At 37.1% G+C, this 23,521-nt stretch overlaps 1 protein-coding gene across 2 annotated transcripts; it reads left to right on the plus strand.

Annotated features, from left to right (window-relative positions):
• The first annotated feature begins 151 nt into the window (after positions 1-151).
• Positions 152-23,310, plus strand: LOC107094995 (CCR4-NOT transcription complex subunit 6). 2 transcript variants are annotated; one of them, XM_015390941.1, is made up of 12 exons: positions 152-284; positions 1,305-1,426; positions 3,935-4,121; positions 4,357-4,442; positions 4,567-4,671; positions 7,788-7,874; positions 8,185-8,342; positions 12,232-12,386; positions 13,029-13,183; positions 13,325-13,555; positions 18,766-18,968; positions 19,288-23,310. In XM_015390941.1, the coding sequence occupies exons 2-12, from the start codon at positions 1,315-1,317 to the stop codon at positions 19,501-19,503; spliced, it is 1,695 nt and encodes a 564-aa protein (XP_015246427.1). In that variant the 5' UTR covers positions 152-284; positions 1,305-1,314; the 3' UTR covers positions 19,504-23,310. The 2 variants fall into 2 exon arrangements, with proteins under 2 accessions (XP_015246427.1, XP_015246428.1); XM_015390942.1 differs by having other exon boundaries at positions 7,806-7,874.
• The last annotated feature ends 211 nt before the right edge of the window (positions 23,311-23,521 follow it).

Here is a 23,521-nt window from a genome sequence, read left to right on the forward strand (position 1 = left end):
TACCTTTCCGTTTGAATAAAAAGGATTTTCAGATTGGTTGGTTCTTTTATTACATGTTTTCTATCCATCACCAAATGATCCCTTTGGAGGTTCTTATTTATTGTGATTCAACAGCTGGTTGGAGCTTGTTGGCGGCAGCCAATAGGATGCGGCGCTGTTATCGAGAGAGCGAGAGAAAAAAAATCCCTCCAGTCGCCATGATACAGCAGCGGAAACGGGGAAGAAGTAGCTAGAAAACAAAAGAGAACACGCAGTCGTCCTCGCGATTTGGTATGCTCTTGCAGGTAAAACGAACCCCTCCGTGTTCGACCCTCATAACCACATCAATATATTCCTTCTCACTGCATCAAATCTCCTTAATATTCCACAAAGCGCCCATTTCGTACAACAAAGTATTTGAATAGGAACTCGGTCAGCTTCAAATAATTGAGATGTTAGCTTTCAGGCTACTCGAGCTAAGCTAAAGGGCTCAATTTTGATGTTGTTCGTCGTGTTTTGGGCGATTTTTAAGAGCTTAAAGGATATATTTTTTGTTTATTAAACAACGGTGGTTATTTCTTGTGATGTATAGTGGATGAAAGCGTTTTGCGTTCATTCGTGGCCTTGTGTTTATGCGCAATTCAATGCTTAGCCATTATGTAAACAACAAGTGCACACTTTATTTTCAAAATTGACCAGCATAGAGTATTTTTGGACGTTTTTTTGTGTGACAAATGTTTCAGTTAAGTCGACTAAGAGATTAGACAAATTCAAAGTGGCTTTTTCATCACATTAGACTGTGAGGTAGTTGGAGGATCTGGCTTTGTTATGTAGTCCGATAGCTGCCAATTTAGGTTAAGCTAGGCTAATCAGTTAGCGTCACCGAGGAGAACAATCGGCGAGGCTATCTTTGTTTGTCTTGGCCTTTTTAACTCTGCAGTTTCCTATTTTAACTAAATTATAAAGCAGCGTTGTTACTTTTTTTTAAGTTGGCGGGAAGGTTCTCTGATTTATTTGTTGAATTATCCGCTTTTAACTCTCGTAACAATAAATAAGTCCCTTACAGGAAGCTGTGGTATGTTTGACTTCCAAAAACATTGCATGTGATGATTATCTAGGATATGATTCTAATATTTTTGATTTGTGTTTAATTAAGTGGATATCTAACAGGAGATTTGTTGATTAATCAAATTGGCAGCCACATCATCCAGTAGGGCAACTGAACTGTTTTAAGGCCAGGACCAGGATATGTCTTGAAATTTATTGAATATTGGTAGGCATCTTATATTTACCACTGACAGTTTTATTACAAATGATCTCTGTAGTGTTATAGGAATGCCCAAGGAAAAATATGACCCGCCGGATCCCAGGCGGATGTACACAATTATGTCTAGCGAGGAGGCAGCAAATGGGAAGAAGTCATACTGGGCTGAGCTGGAAATCAGTGGTAAGTATAAATAAATTCATATAGGTAATAAAAACTATTACTGTGCAGTTTTTTTCTGTTTCTAACCAGGAAAATATTCTACCATAATGATCTGCGACCTTAGTGCTTACTAGTTTTTAATGCCTCCTCATGTTTAATTTTGCATTTTATTAGCTTTTTAACTCTGTCTGCTATTATTTTGGCAAAAAAAAAAATCAAGAGTTGCATTATCACATAATTGATTTTGATTTAAGAAGGTTTAATAACCTATAAGACTCCAGGATTTGATCTGCATCATATTTAAAGGTACTTTAACAGACATTTAATCCAGCTAAATATCACATGTGTGCCTGTACATTAATCTGATTAAAACAGACAGAAAATATATAATGACATGTGCTTTTAAAATGTTCTTAAAATTAAGTTCTAGTTTATTTAATTTAAAACGGTATCAAACCTGTTTAGCCTTAATAAGTGAAGGCTTATGTGTCAAATCAGGTGTTTTTTTTTTGTTTGTTTTTTTTTTTATTGAAGGAGAAAGCGGTGTGAAATTTACTTTAAAGTTAACCAAAATTATTCTTATTCATCACCTGGGATGGAAGTCACTTTGCTTATAAGCAATTAGTTTCCTACAACAGCAATGTCTTTGTCAAGGTTTTTTTCTTTAAAACCCACAGGTACAACAGGGAATTACATTAGTGCATTGTGTAGACCATTTACTTCCTGGTTTCTTAGCCAATCATATGAGAGTTTCCAGGGCTGCCAGAACATATATCAGCATTTGGTATTTTATGTTTGCAAGAGAGCAACAAGAGCAGTAAGTCAACCTGAAATTGTCACAGCAATACCAAAGAAGCCTCAGCACATTACCAAATTATTTGCAAAACAACTTACTTTGGCTGGATAGTCTTCACTCATCATCTTGTATTTAGCTGAGCTAGGTACTTGTCCTCTTGACTTGGCAACCTGCACCAACACTCTTGGAATGGCAATACGTGTTTTCTCTGTTGTTTTCCAATTTGAAACGCTAATTGTCATAATTACTTATTGCTCCTCAAAGGTACTTGAAACCATTAGCTATCACACTGTTTTGATTAAATAATTTTGTCTCACATTTATTTATTACAACTGCAGAACATAAAAGATCATAAATAATAATTTGTGTGTTCTCTTATCATTGGGATATATGCAAAACCCTCATCTCAACTTGAAAATCTGTTTTTGATGGAAAGATATGGCCGGTTCAATAATAGAAGTTCATGATATTGGAGCAAAAAGACAGCGAAAAAACTAGTATTACTATAACATATATGGGATATTATAAGATAACCTGAATGTTGAGATTTTATTGTTTGGTTTACAACAGGGAAAGAAGGCTAATTTGCTGCTGTGGGAAACAACATCAAGTACTGTTTAGACAAAAAGTAAAATTCTAATCCTCCTTTGGCTGTTATCACAAACAAAAATATTTTTTGGTTTGGACTTCAGAAATGATGCAGAACGTTTTGTCCATCAGCTTGAACAGGCATTTAAATATTTTTTTTAACCACAGGCTTATTTTCATGAGTGGTCTTCTGCCGATACTTATGTCATAAATGTGAGGGGTTTTTCTATTTCGACGGTAACTAAATTTTCTTTTATAACTTGCTGATCTGTGATGCATTTCAATCCATATAAAAAAAACAAGATAGAAAATAAATTGCTTATTTAATGCTTTTGTTGGATTTGAAGAAATCTCAGCTTTTTGGTATGAGGTTTAATAAATAATTACAAAATGACTAATATAGGAAGAATTTAAATTTTCTGAGCAGTGTGGAAATTAAATGATATGGACATGCAATGGACAGGTCACCAGTCCATTGCATGTGTTTATTGTTTTGTATGTGTTTCTCCCCCCCTATGGGATGTCATGATAAGAATAAAAATGGTAGGTTTGCTACAGTCTTATAAGCAGTCTTCCTGTGTACAATTACATTTTGTATGTAAAGAAAGTTAGCCACATTCCATAATGTTTGTAAGGAGAGCACCTGCTTGTTTAGATGATGTCACCATAAACACTAAATGTCTGAACTAATGAACTTACCCAGGGACTTTTTTATTCAGAACCATTATAGATCTGAGGAAGTACCACCTAATTTCAAAAAACGTTTAAAACATACAACTATTTGATGCTTAATTTCCTGGTGCTCTATAGTAACTAAATCATGTCTGGGAGTTGCATTTAGTGGAGAGCTGTCAACTTGTACATTGTATAGGATAATGAGAAGGTTTTTATTTTTGTATTTAATGTGTATTTATTTATATAGATGCATTGTTTCTGTTTGCTTTGTAAAAGGTCCCGAGACATTTATAGTGCTTCTCTCAATATGTTATTGTGTTAGTTTAAATGATCACATCAGTTTAAGTTGTTTTATTTTTTCATTTAGTTGTTTAGCCACAGATTATATTTCAGTTTCCAACCAATGTATCCAACTATTTAAATACATTAAATGTAACCTTGGTGCTCTTGTTGGTTCATGGTTTCTGCAGGCAGAGTAAGAAGTCTCAGCACAGCCCTGTGGTCTCTAACCCACCTCACTGCCCTACACCTCAGTGACAACTCATTGTCACGCATCCCGCCAGACATTGCCAAACTACACAACCTGGTGTACCTGGATCTCTCATCCAACAAGATCAGGAGCCTGCCGGCAGAGCTCGGCAACATGGTGTCTCTCAGGTCAGTGCTACCAGCTTACATAATGCAATTAGCGCAGAGATAAAGAAAGCCGTCACCCCAGGTCACTTTTGCTTCAGCATTTGGGCTCTTTGTTTATAATTTAATTGTATAAATACAGAAGTATGATGATTTTTGGTAAAAATCTTTATTCAAGCTGTGTAGTAAAAATGTTCAAATATATGTAAATATTGCTGTTTTTTTTTTTTTTTATCTAATCCTCACTTTTCCTCTGCAGGGAATTGCTTTTAAATAACAACCAGTTGCGAGTTCTCCCATTTGAATTGGGAAAACTTTTTCAGTTACAGACACTGGGGTTAAAAGGTAGGTGTCTTCCCAATGTTTTTATTTATATGTATATGTTTTATTTTTTCTATTTGTTTCTTTTTACCTAGTACTCCTGTTGTGTGCTTGGCAGTTGCATCAGGCTGAATATCTTTCTTTCCAGGAAATCCACTTGCACAAGAAATTATGAGCCTCTATCAGGAACCTGATGGCACACGGAGACTGCTCAGCTACTTGTTGGACAATCTGGCGGGGGCTATAAAGCGCAGTGAGTATCATCCTCTGCTGATCGAAGACAGGAGCCAGAAGTGTGTTTTTTTTTTTTCCCTCTTATGTTATATATGCATAAAAATACAGATAAACTCAAAAAGTCAACAGATTTTTAAGTAGATTTTTGTAAATTCCTGTTTTTTTTTAAGTGTTGCAGAGATGCTAACTGTTATAATAGCTCTCTCCTTTTTTCAAGTTTTTCTTGATTTTTCACTTTACTTTTTTTGCCCATTTGTACTTTTGTTTTATGCCATTTTTAGTGCAAGGGTACTAAACTCACCTTGGATGATCTTTGTTTTGAGCCTTTTAGATCATCCTCTGCTTTTAACGGGCCTGATGCAGGTGACTGCAATTCAGTGAAAGCTTGTTTACTATCCACTTAAAATATATATATAATATCAGGTGAGCAACAAATCTAAAACATAGCGGGCATCGTCCTTTGAGACCTGGAGTTGAATGCCCCTCATTTTGCTCAAATGATTCATTATTTGAGCCATGTTGATTTGTTTTTAGGAGCTTCTCTTTTGATTTTTTGGTTTCTAATTCTGTTGCTGAGCAACCAGAGGCAGGGCAGGTTTTTCTTTAGATTTTGTTCTTTATTGATATGGTAGGATTTTTTTTCTTTTTTTTTTGTAGTGATAATTAGTCTGTTTTTCCTCTACATCTTGGGGGGTGTGATCATTTATTCTCCAGAGGAGCTGCTTCAGTACCAGCATGGTGCTGGAATTCCCTCTTTGTAGATTACAATGGATGTAAGGAGGAGAACTCAGAGTTAAACTAAAGGAGAGGAATAAGAGACACAGAGGATTTAAACCCTTTCTTCCTGCAGTCATTATGGGAAATGTCTTTTCCTAAGAATGGGGGATGATAAACTGGCAACTAAACACCAGTTAACTCCTAGGGAATCTAGTTTAATCTCCTTCACTGATACCAGGATAGAGATTAAACTTGGTGGTTTTTCAGTTGTTCAAGCTGACAGAGGGAATCAAAGCATTAAGATAAGAGGGAGATCTTGCTGTCTTTATTAACTTCAAATGGTGTCATCTTGGACATGTTCAATGAAGGAACATGTCTACTGCTCAGACTATTAGCTCAGACTATTAGCTCCTGGTGGTTAACCAGTTAACCAGCTGGATTGTCATACTCAATCATTATGGCAGACTGATGGTCTGGGCCAATGTACTGTGCAGACTTGGGCTGGGTAAGCTAAGGCTCTCCAGGAGTTTGTTCAGATAAAACTGGGAGCTATTCCATCCCTGACTGTCTGGTTCTGTGAGGACTCCGTTGTTTCCGCCATTGGCTTTTTCTGTAATAATTCTTGGGGGAAATTGAGGAACTAAGGCTTTGTTTGATCAGAAGAGGAGGTAGTTTGCGTCGGGACAAACTGGATTTCCAGAATGAGCACAAGAAGATGAGAAATATGTAAAGAGGTAAAAACCTGGATAAAGGAGATGTGGAACTTTTTTATTCCTTTACAAAATGGAGGGAAACCAGGTTTTCTTTTGAGCTGAATCTGCTTTTTAACAAGTTTGAATCATCTCCCACTCCAGTGAACTCCTATTTGGAAGTTAAGTTGATTGTTATCAACTTAACATCTAAGTTTAATAATAAGGATCACTGGCTTCTGATCCAATCATGCCTGCTATCTATTGGCTGGCTGTGCCTCACTCTCTCCCCACCATCAGGTACAGTGGGAGCTGTCCAAGCTCCAGGGCAGCAAAGCTGGTGGATCTGATGATTTCTCCTCCCAGTAGGTCTGGGTGTTCGGAACATCACAATTTAACTCCTATCAACTTTAAAATATTGATCAGAAACTGGGCGGCTCGGAGAACTAATTCATTTAAAGTTTTTTACTGATTTTGAATTGGGGGAAAAAAGTGATTGCTATGTTGATATATTAATCCACCTTTACCTCCTGGTAACTAAAAGTTCAGCCCTTCCTACTAAAAGCAATACTTCTCGATATTCGCCTGAAGCCAAACACTACTTTCTGCATCACTGACTGCAACCACAGTAGGTCAGTCCTGGCAGCCGTTTTTCTACTTTTGTAATCAGAAATACTGGAGCATCCCAGGGTAATATATCAGCACCATTTCTCTTCACAATGCTTACTTGCATTTAAAATCCTGTTCGTGCCACCATCTCGAAGTTCTGTGACGACTCCTCCATTGTCCAAAGTGTCATTGAGGACAGCAAGGAGTACAGAAGACTGTAGACTGGCGGCACAGAAGTTATCTGTCAAAAGAACAGAGGACCTTCTAGGCCATGTTTTAAGGAATAAGACTGGGTGTAAATCTACAAGCTCTGGAGAAATTGGTCCTTTAGTAGGTGTGAGTGGTCGTTGTAGGATTTCTGCCAGTGTCATCTTTTGTAAAAGTGGGATCAAAGGTCAAGAGGCCAACAAGCTAGATAGGTTGGGGAGGTCTCAACAGTTTTAAGTTGCCGTGTGTGGGAAGAGGTTGGTGGGGAAAAATGAGAACCATTCTGATAAACCTTCACCCTGTTTGAGGAACTGGACAGTTCTGACTCTTGAGTGGCCTGAGCTGCTGGTTTAAATGCTCATTTGTTCTTTCTGCTGTTGGTCTACAACAAGAAGTTATTCATATGTATGGAATATAATGTGCTTTTATCTGTCCTGTTAAAAATATTGCTAATACTTCTACCACTGCTGTTATTGTTACGTTATTTCTACTACAACTGTCACCACAAACTACTATTATAACGACTGCTCTATTGCTACTGCTAATATTATTATTATTAGAGCTGCTATTGATATTGCTGTTCGCTCTTTTGTCTATTATTACTCACGTCGCATATGAAACCCTATTTTAGAATTGTGTGTTAAAAAAAAAAAAGTTTTTTTTTTTTTACGTCTTTAACGACATTCTAGTAATGCCCCTGAACAAATAAAGGGACACTACACGAGTTTACTTTTTCACCACTGTAAATAAAATCGGACTTGTTAAAATAAAAATAAATATAAAATTTCAGTTAAACTCTGCTGGTTTAAAGGATAGAAGAATTATGGAGTTGAGTGTCGTCGGCTCACCTCCAAGCAATGCTGATTTGCACCATGTTTAAAAACAAAACTTTATTGCTCTTCATAATGAGCAGGTTCTCTCTTCTGCCCAGTACCCACAGAGCAGCCACCAGCCAGGTCGTGGATCTCACTCCAGGAACCGGACCGAACACGTCCAGCAAGTGAGGCTAATGCACACATATCACTACTTTTAACAGATGCTAACATTTTTTTCTAATTTTATTTTATTTATTTTTTTTTTACATATTATTGCTGTTAAAGCAGAACACAAGCATATACATGTAGTAATAAAAGTAGCTAAAGGTTAACATTCTTTCCCCATTTTTAAGACAAATTTTGGCACCTCCTTGTTTCATTGCAGAATTTAAAGCTAGTAGCATCACAGATTTTCTTTTCTTACAATCATTCATATAGAAGATTTTGCCTATATTACTCTGTTAAACTAAATGTGTCATTTTGTTTCTTTCACAGCACTGTTCTCTGTTATGTGTTACAATGTGCTGTGCGATAAGTATGCCACACGACAGCTATATGGCTACTGCCCCTCCTGGGCTCTAAACTGGGAGTACAGGAAGAAATCTATCATGCAGGAAATCATGGGCTGCAATGCAGACATCATCAGTTTGCAGGTAAGAAATAATAAAGCATGCAAAAAGGTTTTGTAGTAGATGTATTTCATTTTATAATTTATCTTTACAAGGTTTAAAACCGCTTTCTGTTAAGAGTGTAAATTTTGGCCTTACATCACATGATTACACCAAATAAAACTCAGCAAGAGGTCATGCCTTATGCAGAAACACTGCTAAACAAACTCCCTTTGTGGGACATATTGCATAAACAGCCCAGCTCAGGTTGCAGCTTAATGTTACGAAATAAATATCGCTGACATTTATGTTTTACAATAACCCTTTGATTTTATTGAAACTGGACAGTATATTACTATAAATGTAGAGATGAATCTTCTATGTTAGAATGAATTAAATCATTATCATTCAGTTCAATTTGTAGAAAGATTAATTTCCTAATGAGGACCCCACTGCAGTTACTTAAATAAAGTAGAAAATAAATATCCGGTATTTCAGTTACAGTGGGGTCATTTTGGTGCCTTCAGCTGAAGGGGAAAAAGATGCAGTGTTTTAATCAATCAAAATTTGCAAATTGGATAATTTAAAAAATGAGGAGATTGACGATTTTTTACTGTATGTAATATATCGTCAGAGAAGTTCCCCCGGTAACAGTCTGTCATGTCACAATGAATGAAATTCATCAGTCAGGGCTTCACAGTATGAACATTAAAAAGATGAGTGCAACTGATTTTTTTTTTTCCTGAAAATTTGCCTGGCAACTCAAAATAATTTTTCCAAATGTTTCTGCATGTTGTTTTAATTTCCCTCCTAATCGGAGCTAAGAGAATAAAAACACAGAGATCAAAGCTGAAACAGGATGGGTCTCCATCTCTAATCCATCTCCTGAACACAGCGAATGCCATGCTGAGCCATTAGGTGCGGCGAAGAACAACACAGAGGAGAACCGTAGGAAGTAATTGTCAAATGTTGTCACCTACTAGACACAAGTTTTCCAGCACATCTAATCAAAATGAAGCAGAAAACTGGCAGTTAATGCGTTGTGACACTGCAGCAACCCACCCCCGTCTGTGTGAGATCACCTAAACTGATGGCCATCAGGCAGCTGCTGGTCCATTTTAACTAACCTGCATCCATCTAAAGCCTGGTTTATGCTCAGAAACCAGGTCGTCTGCATGTGTGTTGCAGTTAATGCAGGTGTGCGCCTACCCCCCTAAAAAAAAAAAGGAAAACAAGGAAAGGAAGCTAGTTAGTAGCTCTGTGTGACTGTCTTTCAGTTTCCACCCAAAGCCAAAACACGCAGCGCCACGGCCAGTCTTTCGGAAACAATCACGGGTGAACTGTGTTGTCCAGCGCTGGATAAGGGGTTGTAGACATCAAACAATCTCGTCAAACCGACACACAGTCACTTACAATCCTAAGTAGTTCGTGGGTGTCCCTCTTGCGTTGTGAATCGTGGAATAACATAGCGCAGACCTCGCTTCAAAATCGGGCATAAATCAAAAATATCTGCGTCATAGCTGCGACAAGCTAACTACAACACAAGCTGCGGGAGGATACATGGCCCTTAACTCTGAAGAAGAAACCAACCCTATTTCCCATGTTTATTTGCCTTTTAGATCTGGGCTCAACCTCGTTAGGGTAAAGCTATGACCTGGCATGCAGGTTAGAATAGAATGCAAAATCCCATATTGTCCCACAAAGGGGAAATTGTGGGGGATAGAAATCACAAAATATAGACACACCCTGTCCTTCCAATCATTACATTTACTACTTTTAAGTATTTGTGTTGTAGAGCTTTTTTTAATTACAACAAAAATAAATAAATCCAAAGCTAATGAGCTCTAGAAAACCTGAAACATCTTAACAAATTCCCATTGAAACATTGAAGTGAGAAAACCAGAACAGCTTCCATCAGACTCACCCAAAGACTGTACTTGAGAACATCTGTGTAAAATATTGTGACTTTACTATAAATACTCTCCCAAAAGCCTCATGAGTAATTTCAAAAATGTATAATGTTAAGTTTTCTGCCATTTTCTGTTTTACTTTGAACACAGTAAAGACATATTTCTTAAATATCATAACTTAAAAATCATGAATATATATCTGAACTTACCAGAAGACATTCATTAAATTGTATTGAAAGGAATTGCTGACAGCAATGTTGTAAGAATTGGCGTTTCTAAGCTAAATATTAGAAAGTTAGCAGCATCGATGTAACCAGTGCTGAGAGCCAATGCAAATTTCAGCTGGTTTCCTTGTCCAAACATTTGGTTATTATAAAAATATATATATATGTGTGTGTATGTGTGTTAGTATCTGTACCGGCTGTGTTTACTGCTACTCATCTGTAATCTTACCTCCTCCTGAATAGGGCTGAAAAGAGTCGTACTAAAAAAATAACAGAAGCATTTTAAAGTTGGAGTTGAGTAGTGCCATTCGGCTGGGAAAGGGCCATACATCACCCAATCTGTCGGTCATATCGTTGTTATTGTTTTCTTTCAACACAAGATTATATATTCTGTTAAACATAGATATACACAAATCTTTCATAACATTTCATCGCTTTAAATTTGATTGAACGGCCAACATGTTGACATTGTAAAAACACAAATCTGACTTTATAAAATAGTTAGGTTTTGTCTTAATTTCCATAAGCAGTTAATTTGTGTTGAATAAAAAAAAAGATTGTTTTAATTAGCAGCCAAAGCTCAAATTATTCAATATTCATAACAATGTTTTAAAAGCCAAAAAATCTTATCAGTCTGCGTTGTTGCTTCCTCCTGCATGGAAAGAGGTTGAGGAAATTTGTGCTGTTATAAATTCCAAAGTACAGCTATACTTAACAGTTTATGGTCTTTATTTTTATAACCCAGCCTGCTTCCTGCTTGCATCTGAGGCGAAAAATCCAACATGATATATTTAGTGGGGAAACTAAAGCTCTGTAGTTCTGGTTGCATAGATTGGGTTTTAAACATTAATACAAACTATGTGTTTGAACACAAAACAAAATTTCTTCTCTGGATCGTTAAAGTTAATTAGTGGGGCTGTAGGAAAAGAAGTAAAGGACAAAAATTATGTTGTATAATGTAGAGTCCTACTGATATGGGATTTTTAATGGCTTTGAAAGAAAAATATCCAGTATGTTGGCAGATATTGATTTAGTTTTTAAGCTGCATCCATCAGTCCTTAGAAAACCCTACGAACTTTCTTCTGTGGCAGATTGTTGATATATTTTAATCCTCCACAACCTGATATGATCATGTCGCTCACTCCAATCCGCTGATTATCTGACCTGGTAGTTTGTGGGTCTTTTAATGAGAATTTACAAAATCATGTATCTAATAGGTACAAATTTTGGCTTTAATTTCAAAACTACATTCGGGGATTGGCGATCATAAACAATGAATAATATTAATAATGATGTTAATGTTAGTTTATAGAGGGACTAATTACAACATTGTTCCTATTTAAGCATGAAATCAGATTTCAAGTTATTTCATGAAAATAGTTTGCTGAAGAATATTTTTTTCGTGATGCAGTTACTGATAATTCAAAAAGTGGTTTAGAAGTTGTAATGTAGTTGAAAATGAGAAAAAACACAATAAAATTATTAAAAACACAATAGTTATTATAATTTATTATTATTATTATTATTATTATTATTATACCATAATTAAGACTACAAGAATTGTCCTAAAGTGGGTCTGAACAAAGAATAGGATCCGAGTCAATTGATGTTTTGCCTGCAGATGTTTGTGCTTCTGTTCCGTTGCCTTCATTTTTTTTCTGGAGCTCAAACTATACTTTATGATTTTAGGACATCATAGACCTATTCTGAAAGATGTTGAGCTAGTTTCCAGTGTCTGTCCTAGAAATGTTTAGCTTTTTGGTCACTAATTTATTTGTTTTTATTTTGGTTGACTTACAGGAAGTAGAAACGGAGCAGTACTACAATTTCTTCTTGCCAGAGTTGAAAGAGCAGGGATACGACGGGTTCTTCAGTCCAAAGTCTCGCGCCAGAACAATGTCTGAGTCGGACCGTAAACATGTGGACGGATGTGCAATTTTCTTCAAAACGGAAAAGTAAGTGGAGTCAAACTTAGAGGAAAAGCAAAGGTGGCTCAAACTGAGAACTAGATAGAAAGAAAACCTACATCTTGATCCAGGACCAAACATTACTGAGAATTAAAACAGATTTCTTGTTTTCTGTTCAAAATTTGGCTACTGTTTGATTAGCTTATCTGGCTGACGTCTATATAGATTTCTATAGATTTTATTTATTTATTTATTTTTTTTTATGAAATCTTTCATTTGATTTATTTATTGCATTTTGCAGAATAAAATGTAAATAGATTGTTTTACCTTGAGTTAAATTGTGACATATACAGGGCAAATTCTGGTTTGACCTAAATGATTGAATCTAAGCTTGTATTATTTATCTGCTCACAGGTAACTTAATTTTATACTTGATACCACTTCAGCCTTTAAAAACTTTGTAAAGTTTCTTTAAAATGTAGTTCATTAGGGAGTTTTAGATTATCTAATTGCAGTTTAAATCCCTCTTCAGGTGTCTAAAAGTCATTGAGTTTTTAAACATCATTTTCATCAGTAATGTCCAATAGATGGTATCGGCTCCAGTCAGAATCACATGTTCCTCTTCTCACAACGTTTGCAACATAATTCCTATTTCTTTCACAAACATTTCTCCTTGTTTTCTCTGTCTAGGTTCAGTGCTGTGCAGAAGCACACAGTGGAGTTCAACCAGCTGGCTATGGCGAACTCCGAAGGCTCAGAGGCAATGTTGAACAGGGTGATGACGAAGGACAACATCGGGGTCGCTGTACTGCTGGAAGTTCGCAAAGAGATAATGGAAATGTCTTGTGAGTACCTTTTCACCCTTATTACTGGAGTTCTTAGAAATCTTGGTTTTCTACATTTGTGATTAAATTTAAATTGTGTTGTTTTTATTTCATGAGCATATTTTATGAGAGCACGTTGTAATTATGCTTATTTATTTTAAGCTGGTAAGTCACTCCATGGCTTGGACAAGCAGCTTCTGCTCGTTGCAAACGCTCACATGCACTGGGATCCCGAGTACTCTGATGTCAAGCTGGTCCAGACCATGATGTTCCTGTCAGAGGTGAAGAATATCGTGGACAAGGCAACACGCAGCTTCAAGATTTCCACGTCTGGTGAGACCAGCGCCATTCCACTGGTGCTGTGTGCTGATCTCAACTCCTTACCCGACTCTGGTAAGAAACTGAGAACAGTTTATTTGTTGGTTATTTCCATTGTGTATTATTGCTCCTGGGGATAAAAAAGGAATTATACAATTTAGCCAAAAACTAATGCCAGTGAAACAAAACATTAACTTTTCGAAGTCCATTTAAAGTCAGTGGGGGTTGGATTTCTTAAATCCTTTTCTAATTCATGTGAAGGTGACTACATTTTTAGCAGCTCTTTATTAAAACCTGACATGCTGCTGTTAGCATTTTAATTTGGTTCCTCTTGACACTGATATTATATTTTTCATTTATAGTGTTGCTAACCTCTTAGAACTGGAATAAATAAGGAAAACTAAATATGTCTCACATCCCTCCAGATTTCAATATCCAGCCAACTAGACTAGTGGAAAAATCTGATTGTAACATCTTATGTAATTCCTACAATTTGATAGCCTAATAGTTCATATATATTCTGGAACCTTTAAATTAATCAATCTCTTTCAATATTGTTGTGCTTCTCAAAGATTGAAGTTGATTTAGCAAAGAATCTCAAATTACTGCCAGTCATGTAATATTCTGTACTATCATCAAAGTGGCTTCTGTATAAAACACTGATAGTATTAATAGAATTTATTATTAAAATGAATGAAGCTTTGGATAAAAAAATTATTTAAAGTGGGTATATTTTTTCTAAAGTATTCAATACAGGCTACCTCCCTGTTTACATGCTCGGTATTTTACATCTGTTATTGTAAATCTACTCAAAGGATTTCATTTAAAAAGGAGTTCAGATAGAATAAATCTTAAAATACAAAATTAATAAAAAAATAACCCAGCAGGAGGGCGACTATCTTTCGAAAAAACCCGTAGTAAGAAAACTGTGTAATAAAAAATAAATAAATAAATAAAAAAAAAAGTCTATTAACGTGACTATGCACCTTGAAAAAGTCATGCTGACAATTTTCTGTCGAATATCGAAAAACCTCTTCTGGAACCCATTATTGGTGTAAAAAAGGATGCTAAAAACACAGTGTAGGATATTTTTTAAATGTTTTGTTTCCTATTAGTGCTTGGGTTTGGTACTTTTTTTTAATTTATGCATTGTTGATATTCTGTACACTTATATTATAATTTTATTGGTGTGATTTATGAACTAGGTTAATGTTCTGAAAAGTAATAAACTAAACGTAATAAAACAATATTTCATTCGACCGTAGCAAAGAATCAGTTTTTGTTTCACATTTTAAAACAGAAAGTAGTCTATTATACTTGGTTGTTAAAGTGCCTTCATTTCTACTCGATAATTAGATTATCAATCTCGCTAACTGACCTTCTCAGAAATAAAGAAAATGCATACAGCAAAAAAAATGCAGTCTCTTATTTCAAGCGAATGATGTCTAGTAAAAATACTTATTCCAGTGGCAGGTCACCTACTCAAATGAACCGTAAATACACTTATTTGAAGAAATTATTATTAATTTTTACGTTGATTTGCAGTGTATACATTTGGTGTTATAGTGCCATTTCTTTAAACTGTAGTGAATTTCAATAAGATTCTTCTCAGGGAGCTGTAGCAGTTTTTCAGAAGTAATTTCTCAAAATAAAATGAGTATGCCTGGATTCAAGCAGAGTAGCATGCAGATAAAGAGTAACCAGGAGAGTGCAGCTGGTATTTTTGCAAACTACAACTAATGATCCAGCTTACAGAGAGGATCTTCAGAAATAAACCTTCCTCTAGCGTGGGGGGAAGATCTTTGGTCACAATGGACTCAATGCAATACTCCACTACTTCCACAACCTGAGGTAGCTCTTTTGTTTTTGTTCTCCACTGGATGTACTGATTAATCCAGGTGTGCCTTACCTAGGTAACCATAACGATAATGGCCAGACACACCTGGATTAATGGATTCATCCACTAATGAAAGTCAGGAAACAAAGGAGGTGTCATAAGTTCAGGAAGCAGTGGAGTTGTTCATAGAGGCCATTAGTCTGCGTAGACTTCCATTTTCAAGCCACTACAGAATGCTATTGGCATAAACTAGGTAATATTAACCCAGAGATGTATGAAGACCATGAACTACTTATGCATGTAGAAAGTTTTTTGTAAATTTTATACACTTTGCTTTTGCTATATCTGTCTGTCTGTCCATGATTCATGTGTAATGCCCTAAGCATTCAAAGACAAGAGAGATATGTATAGGTGTGTATATATATCTATACGTATGCGTTTGTAGAGAGAGAGAACTGCAGGATAGACTTTTTGAGGCAGAAATGTGGATGGAGATTCTAATTTATACCAAGAACATTCAAAACTACAGATTGATCTGTAGGAATAAAGAGAGACTGCTGAAGTATTTTTCTATTGATCCCTGAATAAAGCCTATTTTATAGAAAATCATAAGTGGCTCTGTTTTTGCCACGCACCAAACAGCTTCAGCTATATGCTGCTCTTTCCATACGCATACACTCATCCATGATGTGGTAAACCTTTGCCCATCACAGACCTTATCCAAGGTTCCACACCTTAGTTTTTTTTAGACAGCTCTATGTGAACATTAGGCTCAGTAATTTGCTAGAAGTGATGTTCCCATCAGCCACCACACTGATCATACAGTAATCAGAACTTCACCTGCTGCCATGTGCAGCCTGTGTACGTAGTGCTCTGGTTCAGGCAGAGCGGTTTTGATAAGTTAGCTCTACTTTGCAAACTTCAGAGCACCGTGGTCTCTCACAGGTCAGACACATGCAGGCATTTCTTTGTAGCTGCTATTTGAACGCCAGATGATTATCTTTTAGTAGGCGTCATCTTTGTGACATGGTGGCCCAGCCTACTCATTTTCATTTTTGAAGCAGCAACACCAATAGAAGCCTTTGGTAATTAGCAAAGTTTTCCACTCCACAGCCCCCAGAGAAGCAGTAACTTCTGGCTGAGTACCACCTTTGCAAACTAACAGACAATGCCACAGAATATGTAAAGAAATATGTACTTTTTAAATTTTTTTATTTGTATGCCTACTCAGTATTTGCTACGTTTGTTTAGCATGGAGATGTTAACCAACATGTTTCAACACTATTAGGTTCACATTGAATAACAAACCTTTTAAAACACTGTTGAGAATAACAAAACAAAAATAAATCAAAGGCAGGTCCATTGTGTGCTGTTTCATTAACTTATTTAACATATTGTGGACCAAACACCCTAGTTTGGTCCACAATATGTTGCTAACCAGGAGTGTATAGCAAAGACATTGCAATTATCAATCTATTAGTTTTTGTTGCATTGATTAAATTAAAGAGACATACGATTTTTGGTACTATTTTTATTTTTGTTTTGCAACAAAACTAGCAGTAGTAGTGTAGTTTGGAGATGCAATCCACTTCCTAAATCTATCTTTGCTCTCCTCTTACTTATCCCGAAGTAGTGCAAGCACACTTTTTTTTTTTCTCTCTCTCTCCCAACTTGATGGTAGGTTGCAAATTTAGCCTGCCTTCCCTGGAAAAGCCTTTCCAAATTACTCTTTCTGTAATTTGACAACTTCCCTCCACAAAGCGGACGTGCAGACAATCCTTCCGCATTGGTAATGAAAGTAAACGATTCAGTCCATTCAAATTTGAATCCTCTGTTCTCATCAGCTATCTTCCTTTTTTTCCCTTTGGAATCCATGGCCTGAGACACCAGCCGCTTTGTTTATGACAGCCACCTGCCTGGCACGCATCAAGCTGAAACATGTGTTGCAGGCTATGACACAAATCTTCCTTGAAAGAAATTTTTAAATTTATTACTTAAATGTATTAATTATACAAATTTTTACATCATTGTTTGTTTGCCCTTCTGTACACCAAATTAAACCAACCAAACAAACAAAAAATTCACCTTTTTCCTTTTTTATAAATTTTTGAGAAGGCTCCAGGGAGTCGCAAGAGGGCCATTAAAGAGCCGCGGATTGTCGACCCCTGATATAGTGGTTACGCCATTTTAGATGAGTGTCCAAACATCTAGTGGATGAAAAAGGAGTGGACACGAAATTTCCCACAATGCACCTTCAAAAGTAGTTATCATCAGTGGTCACTAGAACCAGATGCTTTGCGAGAGCTCTCCTCCCAAAGCATCATGGGATTTGTCGTAGCGGCGACTAATAATAAAGATGTTACTTGCACCACGGGGGGAGGCAGAGATATGTGACCAATTGGAGAGGGACAAATAACGGTCATCTGCCCAAACCTTAAGTTAACTGGGTTCACTATAAAGTCCCCTATATAGTCCCTGCTCTATAAAGAGATTTAGGGATTAGGGCGCATGTTAGGACACAGCCTCAGTGTCCTAGCAAACGAGAAGTTGTCTCGCTCATTGTGAGCGTCTTTATAGAAGTCTCCCTAATCGTGTTCGATTGACAGTTTGAATCATTTCATGAGTTCATTGTGTCGACACTGTAATGAAGTGAAGAATAAAATGTATATTTTACTTTATGTGGTTTTAAAAATAAGAATTTTCAAAACTCTGTTTAATTAAATGATTAATTATTTAATTACATTTTGATGTATTACATAAATAAATGTTACATGTAATTATTTAATGGTACACACACTGTTTTCCATGTTGAATTCATTTATTTCATGGTACATTAACATTAATTTCAGGATTTTATTTAATTTTGTTCCCTCCATAGTAGACATGCTCTAATTCTTTGAGTGCGTTTAGACTGAAAAAAGTATTTAGGTAGTTTAACTGTGATGGTTCCCCTGTTTAGCTTTGTTTTTTCCATCCCTGGGGAGAAGTATCCATGTTCCTTGTTTTTTTTTTTATCTTAATATGATATGTAGTTGAACGTTTTATTCTATATAAATGATTATAAAATATTTATACTATTTTATAATATTGAATTTTTTTTTTTTACCCATTTGTTGTTTCTGCATATTTTTTTTCTTTTTGCTGAGATTTTCTTAAGCCCCTCCCCCCTGAAGCTTCCACTTTGAAAACCACTGTTTTAAGGCAGGGCAGGCACCCAGATTAGTGGACACAATATATACTAACATAAACATGTTTTTTTCCAGTTTTTATTTTTATTTTTTTGTTTTTAATGTAAATGGAAACAAAGATTACTAATGGACCAAACAAAATCAAAATTGTTTTTTTTTCTTTATTAATCTTATAGAACAGTAGAGAACGGGTTTATTGTTGTTTTATCCAGACTCCTCCTCTTGTTGCTCACCATTGATTACTTCTTTCCCCCTCTCAGGTGTGGTGGAGTATCTGAGTACCGGTGGGGTGGACTGCACCCACAAAGACTTCAAGGAGCTTCGCTACAGTGACAGCCTGACCAAATTTAACTGCAACGGAAAGAACAGCACGTCCAACGGCAAGATCACCCACGGCTTCAAGCTGAAGAGCGCCTATGAGAACGGCCTAATGCCTTACACCAATTACACCTTCGATTTTAAGGTAATGTATAATAAATGAAGCTCATTTTTTCATATTTCTGGTCTTCTGTTTTACTATTCAGGGTGTGATACCGATACAGCCTACAGCTTCTGTTGATTTTAAGATGCGTACCTGCTCCTGTAAATAGATTTATCTTTACTTTTGTTAGTAGAATTGGTAGAGGTTATAAAATTGCTTTTAAAGTTTTATAAACAAAGTGTTTGCAGATGTGATATAAACCCCCAAATTAATGACATTCTTCCTAATAGGTATGGAAACTTTTAAGCTGAACACAGCCGTTTATTTGCCTACTATAATTCAATTTTTTGGTCTTCCACAGGGTGTCATCGACTATATTTTCTACTCCAGGCCTCACCTGAACGTGCTGGGCATCTTGGGCCCCCTGGACCCTCACTGGCTGGTAGAGAACAATGTCAGCGGCTGCCCACACCCCCACATCCCCTCTGACCACTTCTCCCTCTATGCTCAGCTGGAGTTGCTCCTGCCCAGTGTACCCTCCCAGGTCAATGGGCTTCACCTGCCTGCACGCAGGTAGTGAGCCCCTGCCATGCCACCAGGGGGAGCTGCAACCACAGCTTCTCCCTCAACCAGCTCTTACCTCCGCCACCTCTGGAGGAGGGAGACCGAAACAAAACCGACACAACCTACAAAATATTCGTACATTGAGGTCTGGCTGACAGGGATTTCGTATACAATGTTATAGATATTCTATATTTTTCTTTTTTTCTTTCTGATTTTCTTTTTACGTCCTTTTTTAACTGCTTGGTTCAGTCCTGTTTATGTATCAAGTGTTTTTGGACTCCCTCTTCTCATTCGGTTCATAAACCCCTGCATACTTTATTTTCGCCATCTTTCCAACTAGAGGGGATGGTAGCTCATTCAGATTCATTACACGAGGCTCTGTGTGGTTTAATAGGGAGGCTCAAAAGCGGCTGAGTGGGTGACATTTAGCTGAGAAGCTGAAGAGCTGTCTGTCTGTCTGTCCCTGTATAAATCTAAAACCAGCAAAGACAGCAGACTCGTCGGTCTCAGTCCGCTATGTTTGGCTCGTGCTCGTTATCCATCTGCGCTCTGGGCAGCCGGCGTCAATTGTCAGTCGGGTTTTGAGCCGCTTTTTTATCACTAGATAAGCATCCTAACCAGCGGATGCACTGCAGCTGATCTGAGGGGATATTTTCTGCTGTCATTCTGTGGTGCTCAGGCCTTTTTTTTTGTGTGGTCACGGCCTCCTGCGGTGCTACAAGATAGTCCACAACTCTGACCCCTGGTCCTGGTGCATTGACAAGCAGATTAGTGGGACATCAGCAGTTTTAAGAAGGAAAATAAAGAGAAACTGAGAGCAGCTACCATCCTTTTTGCAGACAGTTTCCCCCTCCGGCTTGTATAATTGCTATGCTAGTCATGTGTCCCGGAGTATCAGATTTTTTTTTTACGGTAAGGAGCAAGGGAGTTGGGCCGATCGACAGAGGGAGGGGGGGCTTTAGCAAACCTTTTCAGTGTCGTTTGCTTTTTAGCCAGAGAGTGAAAAATGGCTGACGAGTAAAACCAGCATTCCTCTCACTATCAGATGACCTCCAACTTCACTCATGCAAGCTGTCACACAAAAACACACACACACACAGAGGTAATGTGCAGGCAGATGTGTAGCACTGTCTCGAAGGCCAGTAGTGAACCCCACCCCACCCCAGCCATACGTTCACACACAGGAGCAGTGATTTTTCACCAGAGTGTTTGTACAGAATAGAAATCTAGACTCAGTCTTTACATGATTGTATATGAAACACAAAAAGACCTGTTTTCTGGCATTTTTTTGTACGAAGAATAAATTATGGTCAGATTAAGGAAAAAAAAAAAAAGATTGTATTGTAAACTATGGCTAAATTTTTATCCAGTTAATGTTAAGATGAATTAATATTACCAGCTTGTAAAAGAGACGTCAGAGGAGGCTGCTCGCGCCGTTTGCTGTTTTCTTCTTTGCACTCCCAGGAGATTAACTGTAACGCCTCAGCATCGTTTTGATTCATTTGCTATGATGTAAATAGACAGTCGATTTTTACCTGTTGCTTTCTGCCCATTAACAAAGCCGACGATCCGGACTGATGCCGATTTTGTTTTGTTTTTTTCGGACGGAAGGACACCCTGCGCCGACCCAAGTCAGTTCACCTGGCTCCAAAGCGAAGTGTAAACGACTCAACACGGAGAAAAGTCCTGCGCGTACGTCTCGTACTCACTGTAGCAGTTGATGTTGTCTTGCACTATTTACATTCAACGATAGCTCGAGCAGCCTCCTCTCCTTTTATTTTTAAATACTGTTGAGATATTTGTGAAGATTTTATGTCTTTTTTTTTTTTTTTTTGTTAATGTTCAGTTCCTTTTTTTTAATGAAATGTGACGATGTTCTGATGATGTGTATATCCTTCCCATTCATTGAGCTCTCTAGTAATCAGGTATGCTCCGCTGACCCCCCCCTCTCCGCTGTAAGGAAACGTGAGCGGGGTTTTCTTTATACATTCACTCAGATTATTTCTGCGCCCAGATGACCTGCTTCCCCACCAACCCAGCTTCCTTCCTGGCCACAAATATACTCGCGAGCATATCCCTCTCCCCTCATCATAAACCACCCAACCTCAAACTTTTTCTGATACACTTCTCAAATGTTTTAACCTTTTTTGTCCCACTTTTCTTTGTGTAGATTTTCTACCCTTGCCATTGCAGCTATAGTGCCATTTGTGGACCGCCCCCCTGCCCCTTGCCTTTTGTATTGGAAAGGGTGGAAGAGCCCATTTGATCTCTGCTTTTTACTTCTTGTTTCTGTCAAAAAAAATAGAGCCAGGCTGTCAGTTCTAAATCGGATTTGTTCCATCTCAAAAACAAGTTAAATGTGAGATTATTTGAAATGCACTTAAGCGATTCAGATGCAGCTCCACTGATTCTCTAAGAAGAAACTTAAATGTTGGAAAAGCAAGAAAATGGGGACATGTCAGCTTGGTCCCTGCCTCTGGTTCCTCTTGTCTCTCCCCTCTCCTGCAGTAAAAATCAATGTGTCCAAATTGAGTTTTCTTTCCTGAATGGCATTAGTATTGTACTAGATGTAAAGGGTAGCCTTTTTTTGTTTTGTTTTATTTGTAAAGTGTGAATAAAAGAAAATTTCTTGTTTCCTTTCTAAAAAAGTCAATTTTTGGTGTTTATGTGTAAATCATGATTTCTACCTTGACGGTGACCTGCATTGTTTTTACCTTTGACTTTTCTGATCTCCACCACAAACCAAATCCTCCACCATGACACGTCTCAGCGGGTTGATTGGTTGCGTTGAAGAAGGAAGTTATTAAAACCTAACAGGGATGTTTTATTTTGCTTTATTTGGATGTTTCTTTGCACTAGCTGGAGAGTGCTGGTGTCCGTAGGTTAGGACAGCAGAGCTGTCTCACTAGTGGCTGCAGTTCAGTTTTAGCAAATACTTTTTCACGGGTTTCAAAAAAAGCTAAAGAAAAAGGAAAAAAAAAAACATGAAAACGTGTTTGTACGGCAAAGCTAATGATGTGCCGCTAGACCGGTCCTGTGATTTTCTGTTTTATTTTGTGCTACTAGTCCCATCTCATTCTGATCATGTGCTTTTTACAGTGGTTCAATCAGTTAAACTAGATAGTATGTTTGATTCACAAATCAGTTCTTGTTTCTTCTGAATACCTGTAGAATTGCAGCTGACTTTTGTCACCAGTGGGTCACGTTGCAGGCTTTTTATGTGTTCAGGCTTATTTAGCTCAGTTTTGTTTTCTTTTTTCATTTCTTCTCGCTGCATCTTTTTGTAACGGTGCAAACCAAAGCCGCTCGTAGAACACTTCTGTTTTAGAGGCAACTTTTTACACAAATCGACCCTTTTTTTTTTATTTCTCATTTTGGAAAACTGAACTGCCGTCTTCATGCAAAGTAAGGCTTTAAAAAAAAACTGTTTTTTTTTTCTCTTCGATCCTGTTTAGTTTGTCTTTCCATCAGCTAAACTTGGCAATAATGACCAGAAAAAGTCACACATCCTTTTATCTTTCAACTTTGAAATGTAGCCGTTTAATCCTTAAACTGTTTCGCTCATCTTAAACCTTCCTACCTGCACCTGGACCCCCCACACACACACATGCACACAATCTGTTTTATCATCCATTTTGTATATTTGCTCATTTCCTTGCCAATTTTAGTGGTAGTTGTTAAATGATCAGGATTGTCTATCTGTAGTCAGCTGAGTACATATATTGATCTGTGTCACTGTGTTTATGCACTGGACCAACTATTGTTTACCATTCATAAAATACCAGCAAAAAAAAAGGAAAAAAAAAAAGATGAACACTTGCACAATGTTGTAGAATGTCCATTAACCCAGATGAGAAATCAAGGCAGCTGTTTTCAAATCAACACATACTGTTTAAAACTGAAGCTGAATGGTAAACAATGCTTTCTGTTGTATCCCTTAGCCGTCCTTTTGATTCTCTTTGGACTAGTTTTATTCTTTTATTATATATATATATTTTTTTCCTTTGACTACAGGTTCTGCTTGTTTCCTT

Source organism: Cyprinodon variegatus, unplaced genomic scaffold (genome assembly GCF_000732505.1).
Source record: "Cyprinodon variegatus isolate N-32 unplaced genomic scaffold, C_variegatus-1.0 Scaffold519, whole genome shotgun sequence".
Classification (NCBI taxonomy): Eukaryota; Metazoa; Chordata; class Actinopteri; order Cyprinodontiformes; family Cyprinodontidae; genus Cyprinodon; species Cyprinodon variegatus.

What these genes read in the sequence shown, in the direction of transcription:
- LOC107094995 (XM_015390941.1), top strand. Translation starts at nt 1,315, where the DNA reads ATGCCCAAGGAAAAATATGACCCGCCGGATCCCAGGCGGATGTACACA. An exon ending in ACAGACACTGGGGTTAAAAG is followed by an intron (nt 4,443 to 4,566) that starts GTAGGTGTCTTC and finishes CTTTCTTTCCAG; the next exon opens with GAAATCCACTTGCACAAGAA. An exon ending in CAACTCCTTACCCGACTCTG is followed by an intron (nt 13,556 to 18,765) that starts GTAAGAAACTGA and finishes TCCCCCTCTCAG; the next exon opens with GTGTGGTGGAGTATCTGAGT.